The 19901-nt window shown below is 41.3% G+C and overlaps 2 protein-coding genes across 3 annotated transcripts in view; one reads left to right on the forward strand and one right to left on the reverse strand.

Annotated features, from left to right (window-relative positions):
* The window catches only part of LHFPL6 (LHFPL tetraspan subfamily member 6), a 136270-nt gene extending 136159 nt beyond the window's left edge, over positions 1-111 (reverse strand). Inside the window, exon 1 of the mRNA XM_063149222.1 lies at positions 93-111. The gene's annotated coding sequence lies outside the window, so the exon portion shown is untranslated. The remainder of the gene's footprint in view (positions 1-92) is intronic.
* Positions 112-16632: 16521 nt separating this feature from the next.
* The window catches only part of COG6 (component of oligomeric golgi complex 6), a 54835-nt gene continuing 51566 nt past the window's right edge, over positions 16633-19901 (forward strand). Inside the window, exons 1-3 of one of the 2 annotated variants that reach the window (XM_063149224.1) lie at positions 16633-16776; positions 17340-17483; positions 17822-17893. In XM_063149224.1, coding sequence (XP_063005294.1) covers positions 16648-16776; positions 17340-17483; positions 17822-17893 — 345 coding nt within the window. In that variant the 5' untranslated portion in view covers positions 16633-16647. Of the gene's footprint in view, positions 16777-16865; positions 16998-17339; positions 17484-17821; positions 17894-19901 lie in introns of those variants that run through there. The other variant, XM_063149223.1, reaches the window with a different exon arrangement.

The following is a 19901-nucleotide window of genomic DNA, read 5'->3' on the forward strand; positions in this document are numbered from 1 at the left end:
GCACGGAGAGGAGGAAAGAGCAGGAGACGAGAGGGGGGAACGACAGCGGAGAAGGAGTATTGGAAGGAAAGGGGGAAGGCTGCAGTCCTTACATGGGAAAATATGGGCTAATCTCCTGATGCTGTGCGTGTGATAAGAACTGTGTCTGTCTCTGCATGCGAGCTGCTGATCCAGCATTTTGATCGCAACAGTTCCCGAGTTGGTCTACAGCGAGAGTAAATGTGATCACAGTACCAAGCAGCTCCTCCAGGATGGGTTAGGTCAAGCGGAGAGACAGCAGCTTCAGCCCTTTCCCAAAGTGTCTTAAGTGGGAAAGTTTTGAGGAGCTTTTGCCTTCTGCATAGAGAGCCTCTGGGAGAAAAAGACATTTCCAATTCTGTTTTTTCCTCTACGCCCAGAAACGTGAATATATTTCTCAGATACAAGACAATTTTATGACAGGTTTAAATTATGTCAGCACCAGACATGCAAAATCTCTTTGGTAATGTTTCTTTTACAGTCCTGGCGTGTAATTTAAACACCATTCATTAATATTATTAATGCAAAATGGAAGTGAGGTTTATTGCACTCAGTCTGCATTTACACCATTTAATAGTAACAGCAGCTATTTTCAGAATTGAATTACAAAGCCACTTTATTGTATTTTTAAAATTAGATTTCCATTTTTTTTCCCTGTAATGCGAAGTCTTAAAATCAGAATATTACTGAAAATGCATACTTTCTCAAGGGATAAGAAATGGATTGGAAAGTATCTAGCATGATCAAGTTTTCCACCCTAACATTTCAAGTGTATTTAAGGAAATGTGCTTCAAAAAATCAAAGAAGTGGGTTAAATGTAGGCTGAATGCTAGAATATATGCAATAAAATACTCCACAAGGAGGACAATGAAGGCATAACCCCAAAGCAGCCGTACCCACAGCTGACTACCCCTAGGCTACATCCACCTACTATACATCTATATTAGCAAGTAATGTAGATCAATCTGGTGTTGGATCTCATCGTGTTGAGGGCCTAAATTATGTTCACACTTTTCCACAGCTTTTTCTTCAGTTTCACTCTAGGTTGGGTCTGCGAACTGAGGGCCCCATGAGAACTCAGAGTGCATCTGATGCACTCCTGGCACCTGTCTTCTGCTATATTGCTATCTGGATCCACTCTGTGTACTCACCTCTGCTGGGCAAAATAAAACGTGGTAAGTGAGGATGATCTGGAGATTCACTTGAAAAGCACGCCCTTGATCCACACCAAAACATGAAAGTGGATGTGCCCACGGGGTGTCTGACAGAAAGGGAGCTGGTATGACTTTCCCAAAGCTGAGAGCTGGAGCCTGCTCCACAGCATACCATTTCAGCATCCTCCCCTCAAATCACCTTCCTGCCCGGTGCTGTGCCTCCACCCCCAAGCATGCAGGAGCTCTCAGGTCTGCACTTCTGCAAGGAGCTGTGTATGTTTTGGAGAGCGTAGACACTCCTTGTTCACTGCTCACATGCCTTCACTTGGCTCAGTGTGGTGTTCTACCCCCTGCTATTCATTTTACCCATGCCTGAAATGACAGGGATACTAAGCCAATACTGTGTCAATGGAACTCTGCTCTCGGTGTAAGGCAAGAGAAGAATTGAGTACTGTTATTAAATAGTTGTTTAATTGTTTAAAGACTGAGGTCTGTCATTCTTTTCTTAGCCAAAGGCCTGGGTTATAATGAAACTGTGATAAATATGTCTAAATTAGGCATGTGTTGGGATCAGACATGGGTAGAAATTGCCTGGCATTAAAATGACTGTGGAAAAACTTCTGTTTCACACATGGAAACTGTTTCTCAGTTAAAATTGGCATTGGAAGCCTAGGGAGAAGCAAACAAGCATGAATTTATTCATGCAATTTATCTCTTCCATGGTATATGCCAAGGTCCCCAAGTCAGTGTTTGCTTTGCTAATGGCATCTCTACAGCAGTTCATTTATTTGCCTTATATGGCCTGTATGTTCACTCCCTGAGCTGCTGCCATTCTGCATTCCCTCATGGAAACTGTACATTGAATTCTGCATCTCTCCTGAAGCATCTCATTTTGCCAACTGTCTCTGAATGCCCCCACAAGCTGGCTGCACGGCTTAGTCGCTTGCAGGGAAATAAGCTTTATTTCATAATTCATTTTCTGTCCAGGGAGTTTTGTTTTGATTAGGAACAAATTAAACACATTGTGTATATAAGGTAACATCCAAACTCTCATTCCATTTTCTCCTAATGTTTAAAACTCATCATGCTTCAACTGTATCAACATTTGATTGCCATTTCAGGATCATTGTGCATGGAAGTACTTTACTTGAAAGTTAGCTGAACTATTTCTATCCCAGTCTAACCTGTTCAAAAGAAAAGGGGAGCTATTACATTGTGCTTTAGGATTCACAGTCTTTCGCGCAACCACAAAAGCAGATACCTCCTCAGAATATAGCAATACCAAAACACATGGTCCCCATGGTCTTGTCTATACTGAAATGGCAGCTAGTTTTAAAATTAGTCCTGGTGTTTTGAATTTTAAAAGAATCCACTTGTGAGAAATCTTCATAATTGGTCACAGGAACCTGAGCTGCAGATTACCCTCTGCTGCAACCATTGAAGACAGACTGAATTGTCAGAAAACTACCCTAGCAGGAAGATGGAAAAATACTTATAGATTTTACCATTTTTCTTCTCCTCAATCCATTGACGAAGCTGCTGTTACAGCTGGGGCACTACAGACTTGATGGAGCTAATCAGCATGGCAGAATAAAGACAGAAAATCCTGTCACTGTACCTAAATCAATCCTGGCTAATATACACATCACAGGCTCAACCACAGACTCTTTCACTGCAGTATGACTCCTAAGACAACATAATATGCCATAGGGGAATATGTATGTTCCTGAACCCAAAGGAAAATGAAGCAGCTACCAAACCTCCGCCTCATTCTTCATTCTTTGACCAGAAAACAAACCAAAAGAGTTTAATATTTCAGGTCACCATCTGTTTTCAGTTCTGTGGTCTGCAGGAAAGTGATCACACCAACATGGTTCCGAGCATCTCACAAAACTGGATCTTCAGGTCATGTCTGTACTTGATTTTAAATCAAAAAGGAAGGTATAGGTACAAAAATAGACTTGAGGCTATGTACTGGGAGCAACAGAAAGTCAACCCAATTATTCAAATGCAGTCACTGAAAACCAAACAGACAAGTACTGTTAGAGAAATAACCTGATAATTAGTACATTTGCCTGAAATTATGTCCAATCTTGCAGCAGCTAGGGAAAAAAAATCAACTAAATAGACAGGAAAAGAGAACCTGAACTCGAACACCTGAAAATTTTTCAGAGGAAGGTAAGAAAACAAATTCAAGTGATCAGATCCTGTCCATACGTATGGTGTCCAAGTCAAACAAATTGCATTTTTTCTACGGTGGGTGAAACTAGACACCTGGGGTTTTGAGCTGTCCCATCCAGACCTAAATCTTGGCCAATAAACATAGCTCTAACCAAAAGATCCTCTCTCCACTTCTATTTTAATACTATCCTATCATCAACACTTACTTTTCTGGTGGTTCTAATAGTGATGAATTTTGTGAATTCTCTTACTAACAATCTATAACAAAACTTGCCATATTTCTGAAAGACAGTTGTCTTAAACGAGACTGTTGTTGCTAACATCAGTATTTTAATCTCTGGGTGCACATAAAAATAACATGTCAATGCAAAACAAAAGAGGAAAACAATCTTTATTATTTGCCATAAACTCTCCGTATGTTGTTTCATCTTTATGAACTTATTACTTATCATCTATTATATAAAAGCCACCAGATGCTCTACATTTTGCAAGGCTCTAAAATAGTAGCTACAGCTATTGATTTTTCTCTTTTGTGTCCTGTTCTTGACAAGCCTGGTGGCTGTGGGAGAGGCCAAGGAAGTTTATTCGGCACCAGCCCCTCGGCTGAAGGGAGGAATGCCTGTTCTGCCCTTGCAAATATGGCCAAAGTGACTGAGATCTGAGATTACAGGTCCCAGACTCGTCCTCTTTTACCAGGGAATTGTCTTAGCCCTGCACAAACTCACAAAAAACATGACTGGTTTCAATCCTGAATTTCCACTATTCTTAACTGGACTTTTTAAAATTAGGTACATCTGGATGATGAACGAGTGATTTCACAGTAAGAAATGCTTATCTACTGGCAGCCTGCTCTCTGTGCATGTAGACCCAATACAAATAATGTAATAGTGTCGTGTTACTTACGAGGGGGACACCTGTCTGCCTTCCGATGCTGGCAAAGATGCGGGGAAAGCATTAAGAGCGGGTCTCGCCGCGGCGCTTCCTCTCACTGAGCGGCGGGCGCGTTTGGACACACGGGTTTGTTTAACGATACGTGCAACAGAAAGAAGATTTTTCTTTTCCCTTTAAAGCCTCAGTCTGTGACCAGCTTTCCGCAGGAGGCCACAGTTTGCGCGCAGGGCCCGGCGATGGTGCCCGGGGCGGCGAGCGCTGCGCTGCGCTGCTCGACAGTGACACTCGGTGGGCGGCGGGGCCGGAGCAGTGCAGGGAGCGGCCGAGCCCGGAGCAGGGCTGGGGGTCTCGCACCTTCCCGGAGCAGGGCTGGGGCCGGCCGAGCCCAGGGCTGGGGGGTCTCACACCTTCCCGGAGCAGTGCGGGGAGCGGCCGAGCCCGGGCTGGGGGTCTCGCATTGCCCCAGGGCAGGGCTGGGCACGGCCGAGCCCGGGCTGGGGGTCTCGCACCGCCCCGGAGCAGGGCTGGGCACGGCCGAGCCCAGGCTGGGGGTCTCGCACCGCCCGGCCCCGCGGGACCGGTGCAGGTTCTGCGCTGGCCCCTCCGCAGCGTTTGGTGCGGCCGCAGCCGGGGAAGGGCGTGTGTGTGAAAAGCGGGGGCAGAGAGCAGAGCGTGCTTCTGTTCTCCATAAAAGCTCTGGGATTTGTAACCGCCCCGGGCCACTGTCCTGAGGCTTCTAAGGTGCCTTTGCAGAACCCAAAGGTGACTTTTAGCGGTTTGGTTAAACTGGGCGTATCTGAGAAAGGGGCTCAAGGCAGCGTCCTGTTCCTCCCCCAGCCTTCTTCCACAGAACTGGAGCAGAGCTGCCTCCCCCTGTGAGTTCCAGCAATCACTTGCATCTAGGTCACCCTATTAGATCACATTCCCAAGGATATGGCTAATGGTTTCTGGGGTTTTTAGAAAGGAAAGCTGAAAATCCTCTAGTCGGGAACAATGGCCAATTCATTTTCCAAATGGAAGCTCATTTCCCCCCCTCCCCATCACACCCCGCGGGTTGTACAGAACTCAGGGACTCCACAAACCTGGAACTCCTGAAATCTCACAGACATTCATTCACAGAAGAATTGTAATGCCAGTTTTTGTCAGCTGAAACCCAAACATAACTCACTTCCAGGTGTATCAATGTCCAAAACATGTTCTCAGTGGGGGAAGAAACAAGCTCCTTTTTTTACAACTCTCCAAAAGGCTTGTGCTTAGTAAATCCAGTATGTATATAGCATTCATATACCCACATGAGTATATATGTGCATTTATAAGACAGATATATGGATTATATATACATCTCTATAATACATATATAGGTATAGATGCAGGAGACCAGGCTGATCAAGTAGGATCTGCCTTTAGTAAATCCGTGTAGGCTGGGCTTGATCCCCTGGTTGTCCTGCATGGTCATGTAATGGCATCCAGGATATCTCTTCCATAACCTTTCCTGGTGCCAAGGTCAGGCTGATAGGCCTGAAGTTCCCCAGAGTGTTCTTCCAACCCTTCTTGTAGATGTGTGTAACGTTTGCTAATTTTCAGTCAGCTGGAACTTCCACATTTAACCAGGACTGCTGGGTGATTGAGAGTGGTTTGGCAAGTCCTTTTCACGAGTTCCCTCGCTACTCTGGGGTGGATCATCAGGGCCCATAGACTCAGGCATGTCTAATTGCCACAGCAGGTCACTAATCATCTCCTCTTGGTTTGTGGGGACTTCACTCCTCTCCCATACATGCTCTGGGAAGATCTCTTAACCATCTCTGGGAAGGTTCAGCACCCAGAGTGTTCTCTCGATATTATATTGTAACCAAATAACCTACTCATAGATTGTGCTTTTGCAATATAACTGCATATTTCAATATTCCTTTTCCTGATGAAAAAGCTAATTAGCAAGGTCGTTACAGTTACCACTTATAAGGGGGAAGATAGTAATTCCATTAATGTGCTCACAGGAACTTCATTTATATTACCTCTTAACCTTTACAAGGATATTACAATTTCAATAATTAATTGCTTTTTGCATTTAATTTGCAGTTTACCATTTTCAAGGGAAATTACCCATTAAAACAAGGACATTTTTTTTTTTAAGAAAAAAATTCTTTACTCAAGTATATACCATAAGCTGGCCTTAGAGAAACTAGATATTTGCTAAGCCATTTCCATATTTGAGTAGAGAGGACTCAGTGCTAGCTCTGCATGTTAAAGAACTGCCCATTGCTTGAGTCTTTAGACATTTGCAGAAAAATGAGGCCGAATAAGGTTGAGGCAGTGACAAAAAGGGAATTAATTCTTATCCTCTTCTTTCAAATTCTCAAAAGCAATGAATACTTCCTCTCTTATTGATGCAGTAAGAATTTACTTTCTTCTTCCTTTGCAACCATCTTGTTTCTTCAACTGAAGTTAATTTATGCTGCAATACCCATCCATGAGGGCTTCTGTTAACTTCAGTGACTGAAAAAAATAAAGGAACTTTTGCTCAACCTCATAAAACACAGAAATTCTGTCCATGAATCACCAAGAACTTAGGTATATCCTCAAGACAGTGCCTGACACTTTGGAAAATGGATCTCAACATATGTATTCCTGCTCATACTCAAGTCACTTGTAAAATAGCTACTCAATGAATCAGACATAAGCCAGTATCCTTGTGGTAGTATGCTGGCATATCTCCACTTCTGACAGAAATTGTGTCCAAATCCCACCACACTAAAAGAAATTTAGATAAATATTGGTATCTGAGAAGGTGAGTAATGCATTCCAAGTGGGCGTGTCTGTGATAGAGTGAAACACATACTTCTAAGAGACAGATTTGCATGGGAAGGTGGAGAGAAGGTGACAAATGAAGAGGAGAGGCACAGGAGAAGAGAGAACAGAAGTAGCAGGTATGAACTGGACTGCAGCATTGATTTATGAATGAAAATGTAAACATTTTTTCTGATTCAGGTGCAAAAATTAAATGAACCCTTGGGCAGTTCTACCTTTTCAATTGGCAAGTCCATGAGATGTCATCCAAAATGATAAACATCTGCATGATATGTCACATGCCTACGGCACCAACTAGATCATTTGGCTGTGAAAAGAAGACATTTTATTTTTTAATCGTAACATCAAACCTCCTGGGTTTTTGACCCCTTTCCCCATAAGTATAAGGAGAACTTGGGGTTACACCAGGATTCAAACACAGTATTTCATTTCCACAGAACTGAAGCTGGGTCATACTCTTAGAATTATTCACAGAGAAGTCAAAAGTCACTGTCAGACAAATAGGGGCAAAAAAATTGTCTACTCAACAGTCCAGTGCACAAGTTTTCTATGCAGATAAGAAGACTGGGTAGGAATCTGAGGATGAATTGCATTCTGAGAGTGTCTTTCTTTCCATGCTCTGGTAGATGGTTAGCTATGGGGTCTACCTCTGACTTTTTAGGTGTTAGAAGATTGTTGAGATGTATCTCTCTAAAAGTCCTTAATTTTGTCTGCAAGTGTTCGGATATTTAAGTTGAAGAGAGCAAGAACAGATTCAGGGCACTTAAGAGTTCCCTATATCACTATATCAGCAATGGATCAGCAATTACACCGCAGCAAAATCATCTGCTTTTTGACCATTAAAAGGAAAGTCTGGCTCCGGGCCAGCATGGGCATTTCTTGTCGTAAGCTTTCTTCAGTGAGGCACAAATATGTTCATTTTGTCAGTCAGCACTGCAATCTGGTTAAAGCACCTGATGCTTTTCTTTGAGATATTACCTTGCATATATTATTAATACTCTAGACTTTATCATATAAAAGGACATGTATGGGACAGAAGCAGAAAGAAGCCTCTAATCATCAAAATTAACATAAAAATATCCTTTCAAAACCTCTAGACTAGCAGTTCACTCAACATGACATTTGCTTTTTGACAGGCATGTGCTCTGCATGCACAACAATATTTTAAGATGGCATTGTTTAAAGAAAGTTGACAGTGATGAGTGATGCACATTCAGACTGATGATACTCTGAAGAGAGCTTTACCTGCGTGGACAAGAGAGTTGCTGCTAGTTTGCATGCAAAAGGGAGCTTGGGGTCTGTTCTAGGGAACTTGATAATCTCTTGTAATTAGTACTGTAATTGGAGGTTGCTGGAAATGCTCCTTGAGTTTCTGCCAGGGAATGTGAGTGCTTCACAAAGCTGTTGACACCATTCTGTACACCCAGCCTCACCAACCAAGTCAGCTGCAGTAGATGCCAACACAGAACTCCTGCTTTGTCAAAACTCTCATCTAAGCAGCAAACACAAAATGTTTTTTTCTTACAGTGTAGCCACAGAGCGACACCAGTACCACCCAGCCCATCATCATGTTCCCCCCAATGTCCTGCAGCCCACTGGTGAACCCAGGACACACTAGCTCACCATCAGGCTGCCAGTTCTTGGCAGAGACTCACTCTATCCCCACTATTTCAGATTGTAAATGGATAAATATGAGCCACATATACCAAAGTTTAGAAATAACACTTGCCTGCCCTTGTGGACACAATTACTTGTTTCCAGTGCATCAGTTATGGGGATGCTAGTTATGTAATAATGCCATGAAGGCAGAAATGACCACCAGAAAGGGATGCCAGGTCATTTTGGCAAGAAACTGAAGGTTTAAATGTATTTCATCTGGAGGTGAGCAGATCTTTGCATAGAAACTGTTTGCAATTTGCAGCCAACAGCGGTGACTGCAGCCAGTGTCAGGCATTAAGTAATAAGTTATTTTTATACACAGCAGCTCTCCAGCATCTCTGAGGGTGATGGCATCTCGCCAAGGCTTTGGAAGGGCTCTGTGAGCTGACGCACAAAGATGAATGGTTGAGGCAAGCCCAGATGACATTTCTGAGTCAACTTTACAGAAAGAATCAAATCCAAATGCACCAGGTAGCTCCATGCCGGAGTTGCAGGGAAGCTGTTTGGCTAGGCTCCTGACAGATGTCTGAGAGTGCAACTTCTGGCATTTTGGAAACTTATTTCTCCTGAAGTAGCAATAAAGCTCCATTAAAGTCACCCAAACAGAATTGTTACGAGCACTAGGAAAAGCTATTTATGACACCATACCTGTAAAATTAGGTTGATGTTGTATTACTGCTATGAAAATTGCTGTGATCATCAACATGCTTTTTGCAACTTTTACTAGCAACATCCCTCAAGTGCTCTTTCAGAAGACAATGGCTTCTGTGGTGAAGCTGTACAATTTTTGCTTCATGTCCCACTACATCTTTTACCCTCAAGAGCTCCTTGTGTGCTCAAGGCTCCAGATACACTTTTGCCTGACAAAATTGTTAGCTGTAATTTAAAAGGGAGTTTCTGCATGCCAGATGTCCCTGATCATATAATCTTGTCTGTTCAATGCCACTACAACATTTGTGCAGGATTTGCTGGGCTAGAAAGGTGAGAATTCTATCATCTTATGCAACTACATTCTAATGAATAGCTACCAGATCCAGCAGAGCAGTTACTAACACTAAGGACTGTACTTTGGATACTGACTATGGTAAAAAAAATTCAAGGAGCTGAGAGAAGAGTGTCATACTACCCTGCCTGCGTGGAAGTATGTGTGTGGCTGCAAAAATGGCAAGAGGGCAGAAGCTGAATAGCAGGAGTTTAAAAGGAGCTTTGGAAAATTCAAATCGGCTTCAAAACACAGACCAGCCAGTCAATATAATTAAAAAAGGAGGAAAAGAAGGGCTGCAAAAATGCATTTCATTCTACATTTATGCATCTCTTGTCCTGCCAAGTGGAGTTATACTATCTTGGAGTCCTGTATGAATCCTGAATGACAGAAATATATGCTACATTTATCACACATCTTCAGTAACTTGAACTCTGAAAACAAAGTGACCATAGTGATTGGGTTCTGGGAATAACAAAAATGCTGAGGGGGGGGCTTAAGGCAATGCCTTAAGCTATTGTTTGGCTAGGCTCCTGACCTAGACAATGCTCTTCACAAGAAGAGCCTGTTCACAAGAAACATACCAGAAAAATCAAAGGAGGAAAACACTAAGAGATTTGACAGAGATCCATAAGACACGGATGTTTGACCCACAGGTCTGTATTAAAATACAGCAGTTGGAGTGAAAATTTGCAGCAGTCTTTGTCAATGCTTGTGTTGCTGATGTACTGACTCCAAAGGTATTTTTCTAATGCAGTCATTCTTGCAATTTATTAGGTCTACCTTTGGCTTGTCATGAGCCACATCATGACCCTGCTATGATCTCATAGAGAGCCTTTTGGTATTCAGCTGATCTGAGGGCACTGCCCAGTAATTTAGGTTTCATTCTCTAGATTTTCTTTGCTAGACATTGATTTCAGCTGAGATCAGGACATAATGAAGGATACTCTTTTTTTGTCTGATGGTGAATAGTTGTAATTTTTGTTCAGTTGTTTGGGGTTATTTTTATTTCACCTATAAAACAGAACACATTCCACAGACTTTTTGCCAGCAGACAGTCATTGCTTGAAGAGCTAGGTCAGCAGGCCTGGCACACATCATTATAATTAGTCGTGTCCTGCCTGTATTTTCTTTTTGCAAAAATATTCTTTTTTTTTTGCTATATTGTTATTGTCATGGTAGGCATACTAGTGAGCATATGCAAAGGAAGATAAGCTTTATACTTCAGCCACAGAGATGTGGTCTCACTAAGATGATGCAGTTCATCAGCCACAAGCAGATATTTGTTCTCATGGCTCCATGATCTAAATCATTTGTTTCTTTTTTTTTAGGTGAAATTTGGACCCTCAATGAAGTGAGTGGCACTGCCATGACCAATGTAATTGACCTTGCCAGGGATGTGGGCACATAGTTTTGACAGCCATCTGCTTAGAAAGGTCCTTTATTCTGCAGTGTTCTAGAATCAAATAAATTTAGGCTAAACCCTATCAGTTTTGCTGACAGTGCTTCCCTTGAAATCAATGGTTGAGTTTTTTTAGCAGGAGATGAACAGGAAGATTTCATGGGTTTGGTATGTATTAAAGTGCACACTGTACTGCTAGTGTTATCTTTTCAGTGAGTTATAACAAACAGAAGTTTTATAGCTCCTCAGCCAGGTGGCTGATTCAGCATGACATATATTAGAGTCACTACTGCTGAGTGTGAGGCACGACAATAAATCCTCAAGCGAGATAGCATGAGCTAACCTAAAACTTCAGAACTGTACATTCTCCTGGACCTTCAAGGGACACAGACTACATGACTACATGTTGCTGTCAGGGTGACCTTTGGCCAAATCATTCACAGAGTCATATTTTCAATTTCCAGATGATGTCAGTAATGTCTGAGTTTTTGAAAAAAGGTTAGCTCAGGAAATTGATTGGTTTGGTCTGGTGAAAAGATTCTACAATATTAGCCTCTAAGAAAATAAATCATTAAAAAACCCAGCTGTAATTGACTTAAAGACACAGAATATTTTCATGTGCTCCTGCCTATTTGTAGGATTTTCTAGTCCAACCTGAGCACAAAAAGACATCAAAATACTAGAGAAGGCCAAGGAATAATTTCATGGCAGAGAACTAGTGAAGATTATAAGGCAGTGGTGGATTGCTTTTGGAGCATGCTGTGTGCAGTGGAGAGCCTGGCAGAGCCAAATTCCACTCACTTGGTCATCTATAGGGATGTAAGCATAAAGGGCTGCAAATATTTTCAAATGGCTGACATAGCTGAGCAGCAATATACCACGGCCAGCTTCCTTCAGATATTCTTCTTCACTGAGGACCTGTAAATTGTATGCAAAATAGCACTGTCAAATTCTTTTCATCTTTTGTACTGTAAGAAAACAGTATAATAGATACTAATAATGGGCATTTGCTATGCAACCTTTCACATCCCTGACTTCATAATGCTTCCCATTCCTATGTGCTCTGTGCATCATACTGAGGCAAGTTCTGCATTAGTCCTTCCTTCCTTCCTTCCTTCCTTCCTTCCTTCCTTCCTTCCTTCCTTCCTTCCTTCCTTCCTTCCTTCCTTCCTTCCTTCCTTCCTTCCTTCCTTCCTTCCTTCCTTCCTTCCTTCCTTCCTTCCTTCCTTCCTTCCTTCCTTCCTTCCTTCCTTCCTTCCTTCCTTCCTTCCTTCCTTCCTTCCCTCCTTCCCTCCTTCCCTCCTTTTAATGTATTTGTACATTTTCTTTTTCCTTAATCACAGAAACTTTCCTTTCTCACTCTCATTTGTCCATGACAACACCCATAACCAGACCCATTCCTTCTTCTTTGTGTTTCAGAAAATATTTTCTTTATGTCTTGCTCTGTCACTCCTCTTTTGTCACAGGGTAGGGAAATACATCCAGCCATGTCTTTGACCCCAGTCAACCTATTCATCCACTGAAGTTTTATTGCTACTTAGCCTGTTGTGGAACAAATTCAGATTGCTACTACAAACCTTTTTTTGCCTTTTTCTTCAGAAAGCACATGTACTCCCAAGCATTGGAAAGTACAGCAGCACTTACTAGCTTTGGCTAGGTAGACAGCAGGTGGCATTCCTGACCACACCTTATTCTGCAGGCTGAACTGTGCTCCTTTCTGTGCACCAAATGAGTGGTTTGTGAGCACTTTCACCAGCTGCACAGTGGTAACAGCTGTCAAACAGTTTTGCTGTCTGAGAGGGAAAGCCCACAAAACCAGAAACCACCACAGTAAGCAACTAAGCAAATTAACAGAACACCCTGTGCCAGGCCTTGCCTTTACTGACACCTGTAGTTCTGCTTTGTCAAGCTTTGTCAAGCTTTGGTAAGGGAACTTGCAGTGGTGTAAATTACACACACTACACAATCTGTCTACCATTGACACACAGAAACTGATCACTGAAATCAAAGTACCTTCTGGGAGTTACAGATCACAAAATCCAAGCATTTTATCCCACAGTGTACATCCAATTGATTTAACCGGATGTTTGCTGATGGGCAAGCAGACTGGTAAGATTGTCATGCCAAATCCACTTTTGCGATGAATATAAGACATGGCACACCAGCTGAGGTCTAGATGGTGACTTCGTTGCAGTCACATTTACATTTCTGTTTAAAAAATCTGTTCTGAGGAAAAATCTATCTTTCAGAAATTATTCGTATCAGAAAAAGAGAGGATTTCTTTCTAGAGCTGCATCTAATATTCCTAAAAGATGAACAAGATATAAGCACTGGTATCCTCATACAAACAGCTTTTAGACTTGTGAGAGGTAAAAAAGTGCTCCCTTGATTATTTCTTCTCATTTTTTCAAAAGAACACATGCACAGATGAACACATGCTGTTTCAAAACTCCATTGGTTCCTGTCAGCCCAATGTTTTACATTAGCTAGAAGCATTCTGGCTCGGGAAACACATTCTTGAAGAAATGCACACCCATGAAGAAGCATCTGAAAACAGAACTGGTTGCTTCAAAAGAAAACGCATGTACCAACTGATAGAGGGAATTTTTTCTGGCTCCTTGTATGTTTGTGGTATAACTTGTTGGACAAGACTTGGCAATGGTTGTGACTTATCTGACACTTGTGTTTCAGATGTTGGAGACTTTCTGACTTCAAGGTGTGCCTTCACTCTGTCAACTCATCCATCAGGTTAACAACATTTGAAGCGTTGTTCAAACAGCTAACAACATCCAGCTTATAGGTGGGAGGGGATCTTTCTAATTATAGGATTTTCTTGACATGTTTAAATATTAATTGCTTACACCTGTGATGACTGCAGGCTGTTTTATCTCTTCTGACATGGAGAAAGGAGATCCTGGCTCCCGTAAGCTTAGTCAGAAGTAAAGGACATCTAGAAGGAGATAATATCGGTGTAATAGGGTGGATGAGAAACAGAAACTAAGGAAAACAACATGTCTGAAAATGCTTGAAATCCTTCTTGCTGACTAGCCAAGAATAGAAACAAGGCACTACATGGCTGTTCAGAAAAGCTGTCCTTTTATGTGGAGGATCCATGTGAGGAAGCAAAAAAACAAACAAACAAAAATTAAATAGCAAAATATCCTATCACTGTCTCCATCACACTTAGATTTCAAGGGCTCTGGTCACACAGTTTTTCCTTGAGGTAAATGACTCAGACTAAAAGAACAAATAATTAATGAATTCAGAAGCTCAGTGCTCCACCTTGGGCAAAAAGGCAATGTCTACTTGACTTGCTTGCAGTTATTTTCAGGAAGGGTCTTCAGAAGAGCAATGTGAAATCCACAAACTCCTGAAGAGTTAAGCTATTGCTTGAATCTTTGGGTTTTGAGCACACACCATCGGACAAATGGAAAGGTGATGTTGTTTTCACAACTAATACCATGGTGGAACCCATGTCTTCTTAAATGTGAAAAATGCCAATCACTTGTTTTTAGAATTTTAAAAATTTAATAGTAATAAAATGGTTATAAAAATAGTAATATAATAAGAATAATAAAAATCTGGACAATTAGGATTTAGGACAATACGAGACAATAAAAAACAAAGAGTTACAGACAGGGTACCTCTTTTCTGGGCAAAATAAGCCCAAAAGAGGACACCCATTAACAGAGGATTAGCCCTTAAAAGTAATACCCTGTTGCATAATCATACACCTCATACATGATGCATAAATTCCATTCAAACAAAGGATTGTGTCTGGTCAGTGTCAGCTTCTTCCTCTGAACCCTAACGGCATCTTCAGGGCTGAGTGAGGCAGGAAGAACTCGATAAGAGACCATAACTTCTTTTTCTCTGAAAGATTTAGGTGTCCTGTGGTTCTATCTGGTGCAAGTCCTCTCTTTAAAAAAAAGTATATTACATAGCATAGTCTCTATTTTAACATTATGTTAAAACTATATTTAACACACTTCTAAAAAAATTTAATACAGCATAATTTTCTAACATAACACACATAATATTCATTTTAATATTTGCAAAAAGCCAGTCATAAAATACACATTTTTCAGATTATATATGTGCACTGTTAGTCATCCTCTCTCCATGGCATCTTACCTTGATCTGTGTACCTGCTTTCTGTCCTTTGGAAAAGCTCACAGACATACCTCTGCTGCACCTCAGCATTTCAGAAGGGACAAGTGACAATGCGAGATGTCACAGTCTTAAGCTGCACCAGGGGTGGTTTAGGTTGGACCTTAGGAGGTATTTCTTTGCAGAGAGGGTCACTGGGCATTGGAATGGGCTGCCCAGGGAGGTGGTGGAGTCCCCATCCCTGGAGGTGCTTAATGAAAGAGTGGATGTGAAAAATGCCAATCACTTGTTTTTAATTTTTTTAAAAGTTTAATAGTAATAAAATGGTTTAAAAAAATAGTAACACAATTAGAGTAATAATAATCTGGATAAACTCAATTAGGACAATATGAGACTATAGACACAAAGAGTTACAGACATCCGGGTACCTTTTTCTGGGCATCACAAGCCTGAAAAAGGACCCTGGTTAACAAAGGATTAACCCTTAAAAGCAATAGCCTGTTGCATATTCATACACTTCATACATGATGCATAAATTCCATTCAAACACAGGATTCTGGTCAGTGTCAACTTCTTCCTCTGAATCCTACCAGCGCCTTCGAGATGGGAAGAAGTTAGTTTCTTCTGATAAGAGGGCAATAAATTCTTTTTCTCTGAAAGATTTAGGTGTCCTATGGCAGCTATCTCGCTGCAAGTCCTTTCTTTTAAACAAAGCATCTTACATAGATTAGTTTCTATTTTAACAATTTTTATAACCTAAAACTATATTTAACACAGTACTTAAGAGAATTAATACACCATTACTTTCTAACACAACACATATAATATTCATTTTAATATTTGCAAAAAGCCAATCATAAAATACGCATTTTTCACAGTGGATGTGGCACTCAGTGCCATGGTCTGGCTGACATGGTGCTGTCAGGCCACAGGTTGGGCTCGATGATCCCAGAGATCTTTTTCAACTTCATTGACTCTGATTTTGTGCTCTGGAGCTGTGAGAAGACCTTGGGAGGTCACCTCTGTGTCAGTAAATGCACAGCAGAAACAAGACAGCCTCCTCATTTTGACACATATTACAGCCACTGCTGTTACAACAGAGATCTCTTTTATTTTTTTCTTTCTAGCTGCGCTCATAATTAAAGCGCTTGTTTTGTGAAATAAATACAGCTATCTGCTCTCATGAAGTGAGCCCTCTGTCATCCACTCAAAATCCTTTATTTAGTGAGTAAATTACTTTTAATTATTAATATTTTAATTTTAATGTATTTTTATTTTATCAATAAAAAAGAAACAAAGAACCAGAAAAACCCCGAGTGGCACCTTGCACCAGGCGAGGCCTGGCCCCACAGCCGGCCTGCGTTAGGCCGGAACCAAATGCTCGGAGCGCGTTTCCGCCGGAGCCGCTCCGCGTGGCGCCGCTGTGGCCGGGCAGGGCCGCAGCCATGGCCGACACCGCCGCGCCGCCGCCGCCGCCCGCCGCCCCCACCCCGGGGCTCCCGGCAGCTCCCGGCACCAACCCGCTGTCCCGCAAGCTCAACAAGATCCTGGAGACGCGCCTGGACAATGACAAGGTGGGTCAGGCGGCGGCGGCGGGACGGGGTGGGGGCCGGATGAGCCGTCAGGGGCCGCGGGCCCCGACAGGCTTCGCGGCGGGGAGGCGAGTCCTGCCGTAGGCTCAGTTCCGCTGCGGAGCTGCGGGCGGTCCTTTGCAGCATTAACTGAGAATAAAATTAGTTTTCGCTTCTCCAGCAACATGCCACGCTCCTATTTTATCCCTTCAGATCGTAGGGAGGTTTGTATTACTTGCCTCGGAAGGGCATTTCTCAAGTTTTGTGTAATTTAAATGTTTTCTTGCTGTGGATAGATCATTCATTTACAGAAAATAGTCTTATTGGTTAAAGCTACTGCAAAATTGTGGACAAACTTTTTTTGTTATCAGAGAAGAAGAAAGGCTCAGCAGTTATTTTAGTTGTTTGCCAACTGATGTGAAGTGTGTTAAGGTAGCTTTTCCTCTAAAACCATTTATTAGGTTTGCTTTATTTTTAATAAGACCATGAACTTGCAGTGAGTACAGAGTATTTAACCTGCTTCTTTGTAACTGCATGCAAACTGAAGGTCGTTCTTTATTTTCCAGGAGATGCTGGAAGCACTCAAGGCTCTCTCGACCTTTTTTGTGGAAAACAGTTTACGCACCCGGAGGAACCTGCGTGGAGACATTGAACGAAGAAGCTTGGCCATCAATGAAGAGTTTGTGCACATATTCAAGCAAGTTAAAGAGGTAATGTTTTTGCAGCATGACTAGCTATTTTACTAGAGTACTGCTATGTGATTTAAAGTTTAAAAAAAAAAAAAGTATGAAAAGAGATTTTAACTTTCCAGGACAGATATATTTGTACAGTAACAGTGAAACATCCAATGCAAGACTTCCAACAAATGAAACAAACACATCCAAGTCCCAAGTGCTACTTGATATTTAGGGTTGCAGTACTCTGCACTGACTAACAGGGAGCCTTGAGCAACAATGTACCTTGAAATGGGGCATCTAATTGTGGGGGGAAGCTGGGCCTGGACACAGCATTTCTGATTAAAAACACAGTTACTGTTATTTGAACTTAGGAACTTGAGAGTATAAATGAAGATGTGCAAGCAATGAGCAGCTGCTGTGAAGACATGTCCAGTCGTTTGAAGGTAATATATAAATGAAAGTGCTTTGAATATTTCTCCTTTTGAGGTGTGACTACGTCCTTTTAAAAGGACAAAGAGTTATTTTTGAGGATTAAGAGCAGCAGCAAGATGTTTCCATGGTATGCATGTTATGTTACTCTAGGATATTAATACGCTGCTTCTTACATGTTTAGAAAAATGTATCAAGGAAGTAATTTTAATTATTTCCAAACTGCAGTTCAAAATGCAGCTATATACTTATTTTGATAACAGCAATGTGAAATCCATGTGTGCATCAGTGGAGAGAAAATATTTTATTAGATTGGATGTGTGTGAGATTAAGGTTAATATGTGTATTTTTATTTAAAATGGCTTTTGTATTGACTGTGTCTCTTGAGTTATGTGTTCATGTGAACACTTCAAGTATATTCATAGGAAAGTATCTGGTAATTCAAAGAGGGAGGCAGATCTGGTGTGCATTTTCAGTGTATTGGTTTTGTCTCTTAACAGTGTCTCAGAATGCTGATATGCAACAAAACCAATTCTGTTTTGCCTTAATCCTGAATCTGTAATATTACTGACGGGGCTGGGGAGTGCAGGACATTTGTGTTTTATGGTGCATTACTAAATCTGGCTTGATTTTAGGGTACAAGTTCAAAATTCAGTGCAGTGATGCATATAAATGGCTTATGGATGCTGAACTGTAGATGTTTTGCCAAACCAAGCCTGTTCCCAATACAGCACATAATTTACAGCATGTGAATAAGAATCCTTCACCAAAAAAAATCCTGTGAAAACAGTTGTTTTCCTCTCCATATGTGTGTGTATGTGGATATTAGATGTCCTCCTACTTAGATAAATAGGTTTCACAGTCATTGTTGAAATGCTTGTAGCCTGATGAACTTGTACCAAAAGATGTGAGAGTGCAGCGTAGCCAACTGCAGTGCTTAAATTTCAGTTTTGGAAGGAACTGGGTAATGCACCTCAGAGGTCTCAGATCTCTTTGAACATTGTTAATGTGGATATATTCCCTAGTGCAGTTCAGGAACTGTTAGACTAGCTCTTTAGATGTGGAAATGAGTCAAGTGTCCATGCAGATTTTTGCTCTTTTCTGTCTTTAGATGATGAAGTGTAACTGTTGTCTGTGCCTTTTTTTTCTTTTCCCAGAGTAGAGCCACCCTGCAGAGATTTCTTTTACTGTTAAAGTCAATAGGTAGTTTTGTTCTGTGCCCCACAGGAGGTTTCCTCTAGAGCCCTGTAGAACTCATAACTTGTTTTGATTCAATCCATATTTTCTTTGTAGGAGTGTAAAGTTAATAAGCTCATGAACCAGCTCTCAGTTATGAAATACTCTGGTACTTTATCTGTAGTAGGACGGGAAGACTTGCAGGCATGTGCTCAATATATAAATAAGAAGAGTAAGAAGACAGAAATGAGCTAAGTAGAGAAAACAGAAGGAAGAAAAAGGAGGATTTGGGGCATATAATGCAGAAAAGTGTGCAAAGAGACCAGTATATTAAAAAAGCAGAACAAATGCAGGACATGAAAGGGAATATATTTGGATAAGCCAAAAAGCTTTTTAGCTTTGTTATTTTGTAAGTTTGTAGTAACATGTGATCCAAATAGCCATATATTGTCACATCTGATTTTAGGACAGTGACTTGAGAAATACAGTGGCTGAAAGAGAGAGAAGGAGCAAGTGCTAAAATGGAATTCACTGGGGTTGAAGTATAATGAAATTTTAACTAATATACTAAGGTGGGGAGGAAGAGAAAAATATTTCTGTTTTGGATATAGAAGAAACACCAAATACCAACTTTCTGATTTCTCTAGCATGTCTGACAGTTACCTGGTTGGGTTAGATGTAAAGTCTTATATTTCATACATAAAATATTGACAGTATCTGGCATGTATTTGAATGCACTTATGTAAACACTGACTTCCTGGTATATCTAGCTAGATTCAGAAAAAATGCATTTTCTTCTTTTCTGCTGTCCTACTGTTGGCATTGTTCATGGTCATTAGTACTTCT

This window comes from Melospiza melodia, chromosome 2 (genome assembly GCF_035770615.1).
Source record: "Melospiza melodia melodia isolate bMelMel2 chromosome 2, bMelMel2.pri, whole genome shotgun sequence".
In the NCBI taxonomy this organism is placed as follows: domain Eukaryota; kingdom Metazoa; phylum Chordata; class Aves; order Passeriformes; family Passerellidae; genus Melospiza; species Melospiza melodia.